The sequence below is a fragment of the Takifugu flavidus genome, chromosome 7, assembly GCF_003711565.1.
Source record: "Takifugu flavidus isolate HTHZ2018 chromosome 7, ASM371156v2, whole genome shotgun sequence".
Classification (NCBI taxonomy): Eukaryota; Metazoa; Chordata; class Actinopteri; order Tetraodontiformes; family Tetraodontidae; genus Takifugu; species Takifugu flavidus.
The window spans coordinates 11956892-11972361 of record NC_079526.1 but is presented as its reverse complement, the minus strand read 5'-3'; the positions used below and the strand labels follow the sequence as shown (position 1 = coordinate 11972361).

Genomic DNA, 15470 nt, shown 5'->3' with positions numbered 1-15470 from the left:
CAGTAGGGGAAAAATTAGCATATGGAGCATCAACAGCAAAGTAATGCTTCCTTCAGTGGTCTCTCACCTGCTTCCAGCCTCTTCTGAATGAGTTTTTCCACAAAGCACTTCCCAGTTTCCATCGTTAAGTTGTGTGTTGCCCAGTTAAAACTACTAAAACCAGTTATGTTGACTGTGTATCTTTTCCCAGCTGAGGTGAATTGGGAGGTGTGGTAAAGCTGCATAAATGTGTATATGCGATTATCACGGTTGTCTGTACTTTTAGTATTATCTGCCATCTAACACTAGAAGAATCAGATCCCAGATGGCAGCCATAACTGGATAGTCCCAGTCCTGAGGTTTGCTAAAATACCTGTCTACCAGTCTAAAAGACCACAGTTGGGACATGGTGGACCTCCATCCATCCATCCTCTACCACTTATCCGGGGTCGGGTCGCGGGGGCAGCAGCCTAAGAAGAGAAGCCCAGACTTCCCTCTCCCCAGCTACTTCTTCCAGCTCATCCCCAGGCGTTCCCAGACCAGTCGAGAGACATAGTCTCTCCAACGTGTCCTGGGTCTTCCCGGGGGTCTCCTACCGGTGGTGGACCTTTAAATTAGAATGTTGCATGTTGTACTACTGGCCTGTGATTTATGTATGTTATTGGAAGAAGGAAGGGGACCTAACAGTGGGAAAGGGAAAAAACAGACGATTAGACTGCGTGGGCAAGGAAGAGAGCGCGAGACAGAGAGAGAGAGACACTGAGAAAGAGAGAGAGAGACACTGGGAAAGAGAGCGCGAGACAGAGAGAGAGAGAGAGAGACATTGAGAAAGAGAGAGGGGGGGTTCAGGTTTCAGCGCTTGAGCTCGTGGACAGCAGCGCAGCACGACGTCGCGCGAGCCTCAGTGACGGGGTTTCCTCCTCACACTCTCAGACGCTTTGTGTCGTTTTTCCGCTTTAATTCAAACAACAACAACAACAACGACGACGACGACAACAACAGAGGTTAAATAAAGTCAGAAGATGGAGTGCGGCGGGCTGAGCAGAGAAGGAGCGGGACTCGCCAAGCCGCCCAAACACCTGTGGCGGCAGCCCAGGACGCACATTCGGATCAAGCAGCGCTTCAACTCGGACAACGAGCGCTACCTGTGCCGCAACCGGACGCTGGAGAAACTCCGACCCGGGCTGAAAAAGCCCCGCATGTCCTGGCCTTCCTCCGTGAAACGGTAACTTTGCCCCCTCTCAGGCGTCTCCACACGGCTTTAACCGAGTTCGTGCGTAAATTAAAACCGTGGAAGGACGCAGTTACTAAGCAGTACGAAGCTAATTTCGGTGCACATTCATAAATAACTTTGGACACTTTCAGCATCAGGTCGATCATTTGTGCAGTTACTGTTGACTGGTAATATAAATTAAATATAAATAATAATTGGGCAAAACCCCTCTATCATGAGCAGTTGAATGTCATTGGCTGGTAAAATATTTAATCACGGTCTCATTAGCTGATATTTGAACACATTTTTTGAAGAATTCAGTCCTGAAATTGTTGGTTCTGTTTGTCACTTTTGCCTCCTCATTCTGGAGTTCTGCAGTCAGTTCTAACTAAAATCTGCAGAACCCGACCAGAACCACTGAATAAATCCAGATTATTCCTTTACGATGTGCACTGGATGAGAGTATTTTCCAAAAAAAGATATTTGTCATTCTTTGTCTACATTTTTCTAGTTAAGCAGTCAAACAATTAGCATCTTAGAGTATTTACTAATGTTTCATTTTAGAGTCAGTCAACTGTTTTTTAATGAAATACGCATTTATGGACCAAGCTGATGAACCAGTAGTTAAAGAAAAAATAAAGGAACTTTATAACCTGGTCATGATCGGGCGTCTACGCTGCACTGGGCTTTGTCTTTAAACCACATCTGTACGTGATGGTGAGATTTCAGTTAGACTATTGGTCTATGATAATTCGATAAATGGATTTTGCCTAATGGCTTATAAATGCACTCAGGGGCCATAATGAGATGCTATAACCCCCCTTAGTGTTTAGTTTGGTAGCTTTTAGTCGTCGGTTGATGCAGATATTTCACCATAATGACCAAGCATCCGGAAAGTGAAACCACACTTGTAAAATAAGTAATGACACTTGAGTTAGTTGGGATCAAATATTGGCGTGGTGCTCCGGCTCTGGCAACAGCTGCGGATGTTCTCCCGATAGGATCGGTCGTTCTTTTCAACTCGTCAGCAACGTCTATGCTGTTGATCAAAACAAATTGGTTTATTTAGCCTGACAGACAAAATGGGTAATGGGAAGACAAAAGGACAGTTAAAATGGTTGTCCTAAACAGACAGTTGTTGTTAGCAAAATGCCTTTAGCTGACGTTGATTAAGCATTGAGATGGCAGAATAATGGTTTTGTGACGCTCCATATATCTTCGTGCAATAACCTAATATCTTTGGGAACAATATCATTCATCACTGCTTTGTGGTAGATTGGATTCCTGTGGCTTCATCTTTGTCCTGTTGGAGACTCGCTACGCAGGTGAGGGAAAAGAGGTGCAACCTTTATTGGAGGCTTTCATATTGCATTCTGGGAACATTGGAGATTTAATGCAATTATCTCTTATTGCAATTGTTTGGAAACAGGCAATTACAGAACAATGACACAACGATTTCCAACTTCATGTATTTTTTTGTTGTTTATCTTATATTTATAGTAATTATTTTCAAAGTAAACAGCTATTTAATCTTACTGAGTAATTACACAGTCCTTACTGAATACATTCATCACTTATAAGAGTGGTTGGCAGTCTTAGAGACAGAAAGAAGCGTATCAAACCCATTTTTATCAAAGCTAGCGTAACGTTATGATACAAGAAGTAATATCATCCCCATTCTTTGGGACCTCTGTGTGTCTGATTGGCAGATTAACCCCAAAACATCTGCATCTACACATGTATGTAAGGTGGATTTTAGATGTCCAATTTCCCAAAGGTCCCTGTTTTTCTCACATGGATTTGATTTAACATTTGTAAAGTTGATGTGGGTGTCAAACATCCATTCATCCATGCATCCACCTGTCCATCCTGATGGGGCTCTTGGGAATTCCGTGCTTGTGTCTAAGTCATGTCAAAGCCAAGAAACCAGGTGGCAATGAAGCAATTAGTTGTTTGTGGTCGTGGTATTTAATCCAAATTGTGCTTTGTGTAGAATCACAGTGAGTTCTAATTAAGCTGAGAGTCAGAGCCGTCACCTCTGGGACTCCTTGCATGGATCTTGTGAGAAAAACAACCGTCATCTTGACCGATTGTCAACTTGAATCGGGAACAACCTGCTTTCACACCACTTCACGGAGATAGTACCAAAAAAAATGCGTCTGTTGCTATGGAACCCACCTATTTTCTGTGGATCTTGGTATAAAGGACCCACTAGGTATGTGAAGAGGAGAGCATATGTATCAACAAAAGACACAAAACCATGAGCTGGGGTTGTTCTGGGCAGGAGAAAATGACATGGTCGTTTTTCAGTGCACTGACCCACGTATGAGCCGTTATGTAACAGAAACAATGGCTGGGAACATGGGAGAAAATTAACTGTGTAATCAAACAGGGCCAAGGGACTGTGCTGCCTTTGTGTTTCCAGGACATTTGAATTCTTCTGTTTATTTATATTTTGTGTCATTTAGTAATATTTTTCCCTGGTCTAGTAGGTGATATACATCTAATATGAATATCCTGGAGCCAACAACTATCAGGTTTGTATAACGACTCCATCAGAGCTGTAGCTGAATCTTGTTTTCAAGGACAGTGTGCAGATGTGTGGGGCTATCCAGCTGCAGAAGTGGAGCGTGTGCACCCCTCATTGCTGCTCTCTCTTTTAATCCCTGTTATCTGTTATTTCGGTGAGTCCATATTCACTTGCTTGAAATGGCACAAATGCATTGGAACGACTTCAAAGGTCAAGGTGTGTCTCTCGCTGTATTTTGTTGCCAAAATGCAATTACAGAGAAGCAGCTTCTTCAGGGAAACCTAATGAAAGCGCTGTAATCATGTATTGGCTCATTCCCCATTATTCCAGAGCTGTTTTTGCTACCAAAGTTTTGATTAGAAACAATACTGGGGTGTGAAAGAGAACATCCATCTCAAACAAGTTTAGAAAGGCTGAGACTTGAATGTTGATGTATTTTCTAGACAACCTCGGCTAAATCAGGCCGGCCGTGCTTTGAAAACAGCTTCGGCTTCATTAATTCGCACCAAAGAGGCGTTCAGGGTTCTTTTGAGCCCATGTTTTGTCTTTGCTTGCATTGTCTTACGATCATTGGGGTGTTACACCATGACAAAGCTCTGAAAATTATGTTATGACATGAAAACACACCTTGCAACATAAAAATACCCAGATGATGTTGATGTGGATGCTGGGTCCAGACGATCGCGTCGATATCTTCTGCAGATTAAGACGTCGGTCACGATCAGCCTCAGGAGTGTTGACACCATCAAACCGGTCACTTTCAGTTTCCAGTCGCTGCTGAATTGTTCCAGAGAAAATATTTACATTACTTAAAAATAGAGCAACTACTGTTGATATTTACAGACCGTCAAGGAACAAAAGCCCCCCGTGAATTAAATTCTCTTCCTCTGCTACAAATTGTTATGGATTCTTCATTGGACCAATTTTCTTTAACACTGGATCACTAGATTCCCAACAACGATACTGTCGGCATGTTCATTATTTAAAACTGATGGATCACAGAAGGCCCCACATTTAGCATCCTGGTTGTTCTTAGAAGCTCCATTATTAAGGTTTGGGGCTCTTTTTCTGTCTGTGGCTGCAAATGTAGCTTCGTGACATACATGTCCTTTGGCACTTATGTTTACTTCATTTAGAAAATCTTCTGATAAAACCAATGTTTTGCAGATTTTTGTGCCATCTGGCCAGGGATTCAAACTGGCAGCCTTGGGGACACTTTTCTCATCTTGTAATTGTCCATGACACCACAACACTGTATGCTGCATCAAGCATTAATTAGCTGGGTGTAGATGGCCTGTCGGATGTATTTGGATGCAGAAAACAAACAACACAACATCTGGCCCGTTACCCACATCAGCTGTTGAGTGAAATTGAGCTGATTGGGAGGCTGTTTTGTCTTTTCTCCTGATTTTTGCACACAGCCCAACGCTCCCCCTTGTAAGCGCCCATAAAGAGACGATAACGATATATTAGCTGCAGCACAAGAAGCAAAGACAGCATATTCTTGCCACAGGCGAACAATGAGGCAAAACACTTAATGTCTCTGATTTATAACGATTCCGCAGATCTGCTTGTTGGTGGGAAGGGCACTTCTGTGCCAATTAGCCAGCACCAACGCAGAAAGAGGTTTATGTTTACATTTAAACTCCATATGCAAGGAAGCAATGCAAACAGTTGCCTTCTGCGTTCCGTTTACAACGACTGAAATGCACAGAAGTAAAAGTTGTGGATTTGATTGGTTTGAGCAGTTTATTTGTCTGAGGGCCACAGATATCATTTTGAGTCCGACTGTTTAGAGACTGCTGATGGAAAATCCATTTTTCCCCTCAATGTTCCTCTTACGTTTGAGCACCAGTGCTGCAAGTCGTTGTTCCCTCCCTGTCATTAATGACGTGCCATCTGTCGTCCCTCAGAGAAGCTTCCATGACAGATCAGAGTGCTCAGTTGTGTTCCACTGCAGAACAGCTTTGCATATGAAGAACCCTTTTTCCTGTGTTGGCCATTTCTGTCGCTACCCTCTACTCTTGTACCACTTCCTCCTCTCTATGGTCGATTGAATACTGGTGTGTCGGGTTATGTTACAGCAAATCTTTTCTCTTTTTTGTGAATTTAAAACTGTTGGGAAATGTTGGTGTTGGAAGGGTAACTACAGTATCTCTCATCATGTCAAATCCATGTAATGTTAGCCAAGTAGCGGTCCAGGTTTATTTTAATCAATTTAATGTGCAAACAAAAATGCATCCTTTTGATGCATAGCTCCAGATTCTAGCTCAGAGTTCATTTGCATTTCCCATCACATCTGTTGCTTCACCCAGAAAAAGACAGTGGTTTAAATCTCTTCTTATAATGTTTAGATTTGGTCACCCTGTCATTTCTGTTCCATTACCTGTTCTATAGTGAGTCTACATCCCCACAGGCTGCTGTGGTCTGTGTTAGAGGAACCTGTGGGCACTTTTTATTGTAATGAACATGATATTTACCCGAGCATGCAAGTTTCCTCCTGCCAGTCTCATTTACATCAGAGCTAAGTGTGCCAGTCTCCCCCGGGACAAGCAGGGCATCCGAAAAATGGCGCCGTAATGCTTGTGAGGGGAAAATATGGAGGTGTTTCGAGCTAAATGTGAGGGATGTAAGAGAGGGGACAGGTCAGTATTTATTAACCAGAAAGCCAGTGATAATAGCAGCATGAACAGATGTGACATGAAACAGTTTGGATCATTCCAAACCCATTTCAATCATCTCTGGTGGGCAGGAACGTCTGTAGCCTAGAGTTTGTGCTGTACCATAGTCTTTGTTATTTAATTAACCCTGTTGCACATTTACCAGTCACACACTGGTTATGCTGATTACCCCACAGGGGGCCACGTGCTCATCAGGAATGTTCACAGAATATCACTCTCACATTTAAAGAAATGTCTGTTCAGTTGTTTACCACAAAGGCAAATGGAATGAACAGTGGGGGATGGGGGGGGAGTAAAAAGTCATCAGTTACATGTAAAAAAGTAAAGTCTCTCCTCCCCCTGCTAAAATGTGAGAGCGCATCCAGACACATGAAGGTCACATCCTAGATGAGTAACAACACACTGCTGTCTTCGATGAGCACCCGGTCGCCTTGGTGATGCCGACTCCGACCGATAGCTTTATCTGATACTGACATGATAGCTCTGTCTCCAGAGTCAGCTCACTTAACCCCAAATTGACTGATGCTGTTAAGATGCACAGAAACGTTTGTTCTGCGACTCCGTGTGAACTTCTGCCTCTGTAATCATCGTATGAGATCGAGGCAGAATACCTTTGTTTTTAATGGCAACTACTTTGCATTTGAAAGTGCCACCGACCTAAAAAGACGTTGGTATCAGAAGAACTAGTGACTCACTTCTGAAGGGCCCAATTCCTTGTAATCTTGAAGTGGTGGAATAAACCCTGCTAACATCCATCCTGTTAACACTGGCTCGATCAAACCGCCGTATGACGTTTGTGGTCGTTTGCTGAGCAGGATTGTGTTGAAACCTCCGTGAGCTACGACAACATGAGACTCTGGCTCCCATCCAGAACAAGCCTCTTCATGTCCCTGGCTCCTCTTCTGCTGGGGCTGGCTGGGATGCAAAGATTCCATCTGGAGTGGCTTACCACACCATTCTGTGCCTGTCTTCACACTGTAACCTCATTTGTTGTCGTTCACTCCTTCCTTTGCATTGGATTTTACATTTGCAATAATTGTGCATCTGCAGACTCGTCAACAGAAACTGGAGGTTAAAGTTTTTGTTTTTTTGACATTAATCCAGTGGTTTTTTTTTGTGTATTGTGAGGTTTTTTGTGTGTTTGGAAATATATGTATTTTAATGAGCGTCAGACGAGGGTCGATGAGAGGGAGGAAAAAAAAAATCTCCACCTTCTTTGGAAGTTTACCTGATTTATCGTCGGAGGTGGCAGGAAGAAGGTTATGCATGAGTCAGTGGAATAAATACTTCCACGCTTCTCAACATTAGTCACATTCAGAAAAAACCCAAGGTTCAGCTCCAGTTTTTCCTTCTTATTGACTCATAATGGCAAACGTTTGATTGATGCGCCCACGCCATCCGCAGTCTTTATGTTTTCTGTTCTCCCACTCACTTTAAATACAGCGGGAATGCTGGACGTTGGCTGTTTACGCTCACCTTGGATGAACCATTCACCACATTCCATGTGGGCATTCTTGGGGAGGGACATTTTGCCTGGTCCTCACATCTTGATATTGCTGTGTGTGTGTGTGTGTGTGTGTGTGTGTGTGTGTGTGTGTGTGTGTGTGTGTGTGTGTGTGTGAGCTTGTCCACATCTAGGCATAGACACCATCTGCAGTTCACATTTAGTAACATGTCATACAACAGCTGTGTTTTTGTTATTGGACCCCCACCAACCTGTTTAATAGTATTAGGCTGGCTGCACCAAAGCTTTACCAAAGTGATAAAGAACTTTATTAAATGAAGTGCTCTGATTTTTAAATGACAGGAACATGTGTTTAAAGGTTGCTCTCAGTGTTGTTAAGGTCTGCAGACACAAACTGATCCCCAACTGCTGAATCGGGTTTAGCTTGTTTCCTGAAGGTTAGCAGTGTAAAGCCAGCAATTCACAAAAATAGAAAAAGCCCACAGCGAGGTTCGAAGCAGGGTGGGCGAGAAGGGTAGGATCAGGTGGCACAGTTGAAAACTGCACAGCGAGAACAGGCAGAGTGAGCAGAAGGTACGAGGAAAGGGGCTACCAAGCACACGAGTTACAAGCTGTTACCGCTGAGGGATAAACAGCGAATTGGAAGCGTGGACCGGTCCTAAATCAGGAGGCAGGTGAAGATGGTTGTCCAGAGATGACTTGCAGGTGTGTAGAGAGGGAGAAACTCCTAACAAGGATGCTTATACAAACCAGCCTCCGTCAGATACCCGAGTCTGGGCACAGCAACGCTCCTAATCCATTTAGTATTCCACCTCCTCCCCAGCAAATTAAAATTTGTTCAGTTGTGGGAAAAGTGGACTTTGCAGAGCAATAAATCCCAATCAATCTTCCACAGGCACGCTGTTTAGCAAATAAAGAGACTTTTGTGCCAGCGCATACTTGGACGTGGTTAAAGGCAGATTGAATACATCATCATTTGCATTTGATCCACTCTCGAACTTAACAAAATGTGAAGATGGAGGCAGTAATGTAGCTTTTGTGAGTTTTCCTTCATCTATCAAGCTTTTCCAAAACATGAATTGCCAGTTATTCTTGCCTGGTCCTGTGCTGTCAAGAATAATTCATGTTTCGCTCTTAAGGTTGCTTAGTCAGGCATGGAGCAGGACTATCAATAACAAAGATTTGACAGTTTCAGCATTAACTCTTGTTAAATCAGGGCGTGCACGTGGACAAAGGAGAGAGAACAGAGGCGCAATTCAGATTTTAGCGCTCATTTTAGTCATTCTAACACTTCAGTTGATATGAGGTCTGTGATAATTGCACAGCTGAGATTCCCAGTGGAGGCTAAAAAGAAGCCTTTCCGCTGTTTGAATGATGCCTTATTGAAATCCTACTGAAAGCATTTATTTATGAAAAAATCTTGTAAAAAAGTTGCACACCTGAGACTAAAAATTTCCCATTGCGCCACCTACTGCACACAGCTGCTGTCAGCATCCTGGACAATAAAGACAGTGGGAACCTGTGGAGCTGTCTTGTGACCTGATAAACGACGTGTAAAGCAGAGTAATCGTGTATTTGTGGAACACTATAGGGAATATGTCTTAATATTTAAACACAAGCAGGTCAATTTCAGTAATCCTGTTATCCAGTTTTTCAGTCAGTCCCAGTGGGAAGCAGCACTGTGTAGCTACACCAAACCACTCAAGTGACAATTTTACTGTTGCATTATCTTGACAAGGCTCTGTTTTAATCAGCAGAGCCCCCCCCCTCCCGCACCAGCACAGTAAAGTCTCCCCTGTCTGCACTTCTCAGAGCAGGCTTGGCTTTGCCTCCTGGCAAATGTAACTGGATAACATGCGGTGAAGGAATGAAAGAGATGTAAACTTGTGTGCTTGAGAGCTCCAGGTTTACTCCCGCATTAACATAGTGATAGTTCACCAGTGGTGTGAACTAACAGCACGATAATTCAAGCCTGGCCATATTTAGCCAGGGCTCCGAGCTGTGTAAACAAAGCCGGCTGCAGAGGGAGGGTCATTCACCAGCTGAACCACAGCCACCGTCCAGTTTGTATCTGTCCTCCAAGAATTAAAAGGAAGGAAATCTCTATGAATAAGACCACCGGATACAAGACACCTGTGGATTTCCTCTGAGAGACAACTGCTGTGTTGAGATGGAGAAACAGGACAACGTCTGTGGACCCAAAAGGCTGCAGGAAAGAGCGCCATGAGTGAGCCTCCCCAACAAACCAGTGGGGAGGCTGGTTGCTTCCCAGTGTGCAACCCTCCAGCCTTCCAGCTGAAGCCTCAGACATCTCGTTCGCCCTGTGGATCACCAAGAATGTCCCCCTGCGGCTCTCCCCGAAGCTCTCCTCGCCATTCTCCTTTGCTGTTCCGCAAACTCCTGATGAACCGTAGTATTGCGCTGCAGCGACGCTTCACCTTGGCCCACACACCCAGGTACCGTTACTTTGTTTAATGTTCCTTTGTCATAAAAGTGACAAGACCTCCAGCTGTGGCGGCTGGCCGTTGGGTGGTTTCAATTTAATCCGCCTCTAAGTTTCCAATACTAAAGATCACAGTTTAAAAATAACCGTAATCTTTTGGAAAATTAAAAGATATTATTACACTTACCTAACGCCACATGCCATTTTCATTCTGACCACCTCATAGTGAATAACCCTGTTTCTTTGGCCATTTAATTAGTTTGTATAGCAGCTAACACAGGTTTGATTAAACTCTGGGAGAAAAGCTCCACTGATCTGACAGAGTTTAAAAATTAGCACACTAATTAGGTGTGTTTGAATGTGCAATCGGGTAATTAAATATCTGTGACACACAGGAATCTATCAGGCTGTAGAATATTGTCCCATAAATCAGGTAAATACAGTCACACTACAGTCTAATATCTTTATTTTAAGATATTAGAGGTGTGTGTAAAGGTGTGAGATTAAATTAGTGCTAGAACTGATATTTTTCAGATCTTACCTGCCATTTTCTGCAGGGTGAAATGTTAATAACACCATGTTTCTAGACCATAATGTGTGAAAAGTTAATGAATGTTGAGAGGTTGTGAAATTTATCTTCACACTCTTCTATTACTCCTCTCACTGAGCCAGTAGTTGTCATTTTCAGCTCCACGACTCCTGTTTGTACTGAATCAAAAAGTGAAACATATGTATAATAATTTCAGTGTGTTATAATTTACAATCTGTTCTTTTATTAAATGGTGTAAATTGATGAATATAAATACTTGCCAAAATAATGTATCTAGACAAGCTGTGGATACAGTGTTGGCAATAGACAACATAAAAGTGTAATCCTTCAGTACCTCGCTGTGACCACAAGGTGGCAATATAACACAAAAAGCAAGGGCAACTAATTACCATTTCACGTTTATTACACAAGTTATATCAATTTACATCTTTTCTTCAGTGAAGGTGGCGTATAAATCAATTGGATAACATCGGAGCCCCTGGCGTGACTGCTGGTCTCTGCCTTTGTGCATGGAATGTTAACTAATGGATGGGTCGAGCATTTAGACCTCTCAGAATCTGATTATCGATGGCCGTCCTATTACCATCTGTTCATAGTTACACATTATATAATTGTGATTGTGTTGTGCATTGTCCTGCAAACAGTGTTATGCCCCATGTTGCCACGCTGTCTAGCACCAATTCTAACAATACACCCTCACTAGTAATGTAGCTGCAGGGTAGCTGCAGGATGGTATCTGGTCAGGTGGTCCGTGGAGGTCACGTGTCACTAAAGGCTATGTTAAGCCAGCAGAGACAAAAACACTTGTCAGCCGTTCACCGGAGTCAGATGTCTTTGACATGTTGGGCTACAACAAAGAGGCTCTGACTGTTTCGACTGTGGAAAGTTCAGAAGACAAACGACTCTTGCCTTTAGAGAATATTTTGGTAACTTTGGTGAAGATTTGTCTCCACAGATGAGAAAGAAGACGACACCCTCTGCAAAGACTTGTTTAGAACTTGTGAATTTGCCCACATTGTAATTTAGGATGTTCTGCAACTTCACACGGGAAGGAAGCTGCCATACAGTGTTACTCTCAACAATAGCTGAACCCTTCCCCTTTTGTGCACAACCGACCGAGTGACAGACAGAGATACCAGGCTGATTCTGTCCTATGGATATGTGCAACAAAGACCCATTCAGGAATGGAATCGATGACATCATGTTTGTTGTGCTAGCAACAAATTATTGCAAGAAGAGAAACGAGAACCAAAATTCCTCTGCAGCTGATTCCTGTTAGAACAGCTCTCTTTATGTCTCTTCCCTTGTGGAGAACTATATAAATATCACACGCCAGATAGCCTTTTTGGGGCTTGCCCCGGCTCCAGCGAAAGGACTCCGAAGACTGTATTATGATCTGTCCTCTTCGGCTGAATCGAGACCTCCCGTGTTTGGATCCAGCACATTGCTGGTCGTCGGACCAACAGAACTGACTGATTTTTGAACCGCAGGAGTCTAAATGACAAGCTCGGCTTTTATGTTTTTCTGCATTTTGTCTTGAACTTTTATTTTTTTGCGCACAAAGAACGATGAACAAAGACCTCAGGTCGGCGAGAAAGGGGCCACCAAGTAGCTTTGGACATGGTCGGAGGCATTCTTGCTCGGGGTATGTTGCTACACTGTGAAATCTGCGTGTTTACAGAGCAAATCCACATAACTGTGTACAGATGGTTTCAGCTAATGACCAGTAGGACACAGAAACCAAACTTTAACTCCCCATTTCAGATAACGGAGCAGGATAGTGGGCAAGCAAAGTTAAGGATTATACTATTTACATTTACAGTGTTGCTGCTGGGCCACTTGATGAAACTTGAAATCCCCCTCAGCGTAGGTTGAAGTCGTTCAGCAGTGTTATATTACGCTGGTCGTGGACGGCAGCGCGCGGCGCTCACTTCATGGGTTGGAGCTGTCCTTCTGTTTTGTTCTTACGTGACTCAGCGGCCTTTTAGAGGAAGTGACAGTAAATTTGTTTGTGGCAAAATTCATCCCACAGACTTCCTGTTTCTGCTGAAAGCATTAAGCCACGCGAGGAGTTGGTGTCTGTTGCTCGATGTGACCGTTGGCTAAAGTGCCCCTGCAGGGAGAATGTTTTCCATGTCGCCCTGCATGTTTTTATTCCTGCCCTAATTCTCGGGGGGTCTGCTGCCGTTGGTGGACTCAACCCAGCTTCCCAAATTTATTCTGCATAATTCATCGGCTCGTGACAGACGCAGTCCGCTTGTGCGACGCCTTTATTTTCTTACTCTGCTTGGCTGAAGCCTCTGAATGGCTGCTTTCTTACTATCTGTTATTAACGGTCACGCTACGAGAAATTAGATGGAGTATTTGAGTAGAAGCATGTATGGGGGTGTTTCACTATGAAGTGGTGAAACAAATTGGGCAATGTTTGCGCATGCCTCAGGCTAACCATCTGGTTGGGTATTAGCGTGCAGTTGAGAACACACCATCCTTGTATTTTTGGCCGCTGTTAACACGTAAAACGTTTGAGCAACATAGGCCACGCAGGAGGCCTTGTCTTAAGTTAAGGAGGCTAAACCAGTCTTCATTTTCCCATAACACAAGCCCGTGAAACGCTGAGCCGCTGAAATCCTACACCAAGCAAATGAGGCGGCCACATTGCACTTTCAACATTACAGCAGCGCTCTGAAATGCAAAGTGCTGCTAAAGATGAGGCGCTGCTGAGTGGCAAATACCACCCTGTTAAAGATGTGCCCAGAGGAAACTAGGATATATGTCTCAGTGACATTTCCCTCTTTCCACACCCAGTTAGGCACTTTTGATGTGTAAATTAGCACAATAGTGAAAGAAACCAGCAGGTGACTTGGAACGGTTCTGCGTCCACCACGGCCTGACTGCGCTCAACAGACGTGTGTTTCTAAGTTCTCGTGACAGACAGGCACCCTGCACCCTCCCACAGCCCCCATCCCCAAACCCACATCGATTATTCCAGCACAAAAAAATTTGACTTTGCTGAGGTCATATTTTCAAATTGCGCTTCATCCATCAGTTTCCACATTAAGAGTAGGGTGGGGGAGATTTGCCCTCCCCTTTAATGCCTTTCAGCCCCATCTTGTCACCGTTGTTGCCCCGTGCTGCTGCTTTCCATTGTGCTTTATGCCTGTTTATGACGCCAGAGCGCCTGACTGCGGTGTGCGTCGGTCCACGCGCCAGTGTTCGGTAGTTTTTGGCCACAGAGGGACCTCTGCTGGAAGATCAGCAGCATTTCACATTTGATGAATTAAAAAAAGTCGGATGGAGCTGCGTCAACCCAGTGATGGTTATGGTGATATAAAAGAGAAAGACTTTAAAATGATCCCTCACAGGCAACAACAGCTGCTTACTTGCTTGGGTTAAGGAGAGGCTTTTCTGTTGCTCTCCTCACAGAAATCATCTTTGTTTGGGGTTTTTTTCTCGAAATGTTGCAGTTCTGAGCACATATGAGTTTAAATGTCTGCCTAATAACAAGCAGCTGGAGAATAAATCTGAACTTTCAGTTTTTGGGGCGTCACTTGATGGACTCGTCCACTAGGTGGCAGGATCGGACGCTGTTGTAGCAGTGAAGCAGGAAAGTGCGACTCAGAAGCTGGACTCTGGAATGCCCTGTCCTCACTGGGACTGACGAGTTACGTCATCATTTCAGAGAAAAAGTTCCCGTTGCTATGGATTTTAAGGAATCACACACATTTAATAGCAACAGAATAAGAATCTGTGAGCACTGAAATTGAGTTTGCGTTGAAATACTTGAGTCCTTCAGTAAAAAATCTTCTCTTTGTTATAATATATACTATATAGTATAAAAAGGCAAATAAATACTGTAACTACTAAATGTGTTGATGCATATTCCCAAACAAAACCATGAGACCGGACACGCACAGCTTATTCTCATTACGCTCGGTAGTTTTCTTGCTGCCAGCAGCCAGCTGGACCGCAGAAGTCATTTTTCTGCAGGATTTGGTTACACATGACCTCACAAGCACCTCAGCCTCTGTAAACCTCTCCCCTGCATCTGTTTCCAGGTCTACAGTGTTTCACAAACATGAAGCAGAGGAGGAAAGAGCTTTAATAGGACAGCTCTTAGTTTTATAAAGGCAAAATAAAGAAGAGATCAGCATGAAAGTGAGGGGTACCAAGTAGGGGGATACCCAGAACCAGCCACTGTCAAGTGTTAATAAAAAAACACCATTTTTGCACGACTGAAGCAGATTCTTCAAGATTCATGTGATTCTTCCCTTAAGTGGAGGTTGGACAGCTTTATGATTCAATAAAACCTCTTGTTATTGTGTCCATCATAATATTTCTTTCACAGGCTCCAGAATGTATTGGACACTGATGGTGTGTAGATTTGTGCGGTCCACTCGTGTCCAAGTTGCGAGCGCAGTTATCTGTACAGGGACTATGGTTCCATTCAGCAGTAAAAAAGTGGATTTTATTGTCACAGAGTTGGACGATACTTGGGATGGAGATGGTCGGACCTTTCTGACGTGCCTGGTGGGGCGTCTGCCGACCATGTGTACTGTGTCTCAACCAACAAATATTTGCTGTGATGTCAATAGCATTTATTTGCTCAGTT

General features: G+C 43.7%; 1 protein-coding gene across 10 annotated transcripts in view; it reads left to right on the top strand.

Annotated features, from left to right (window-relative positions):
• pde4cb (phosphodiesterase 4C, cAMP-specific b) overlaps nucleotides 1–15470 on the top strand; it is a 43628-nt gene that overhangs the window by 10144 nt on the left and 18014 nt on the right. The window contains exon 3 of one of the 10 annotated variants that reach the window (XM_057037692.1): nucleotides 982–1204. The exons of 2 other annotated variants lie outside the window; for them this stretch is intronic. In XM_057037692.1, coding sequence (XP_056893672.1) covers nucleotides 1002–1204 — 203 coding nt within the window. In that variant the 5' untranslated portion in view covers nucleotides 982–1001. Of the gene's footprint in view, nucleotides 1–357; nucleotides 1205–3884; nucleotides 10325–11232; nucleotides 12507–15470 lie in introns of those variants that run through there. 7 more of the 10 variants (XM_057037691.1, XM_057037694.1, XM_057037689.1 and 4 more) reach the window with 7 other exon arrangements.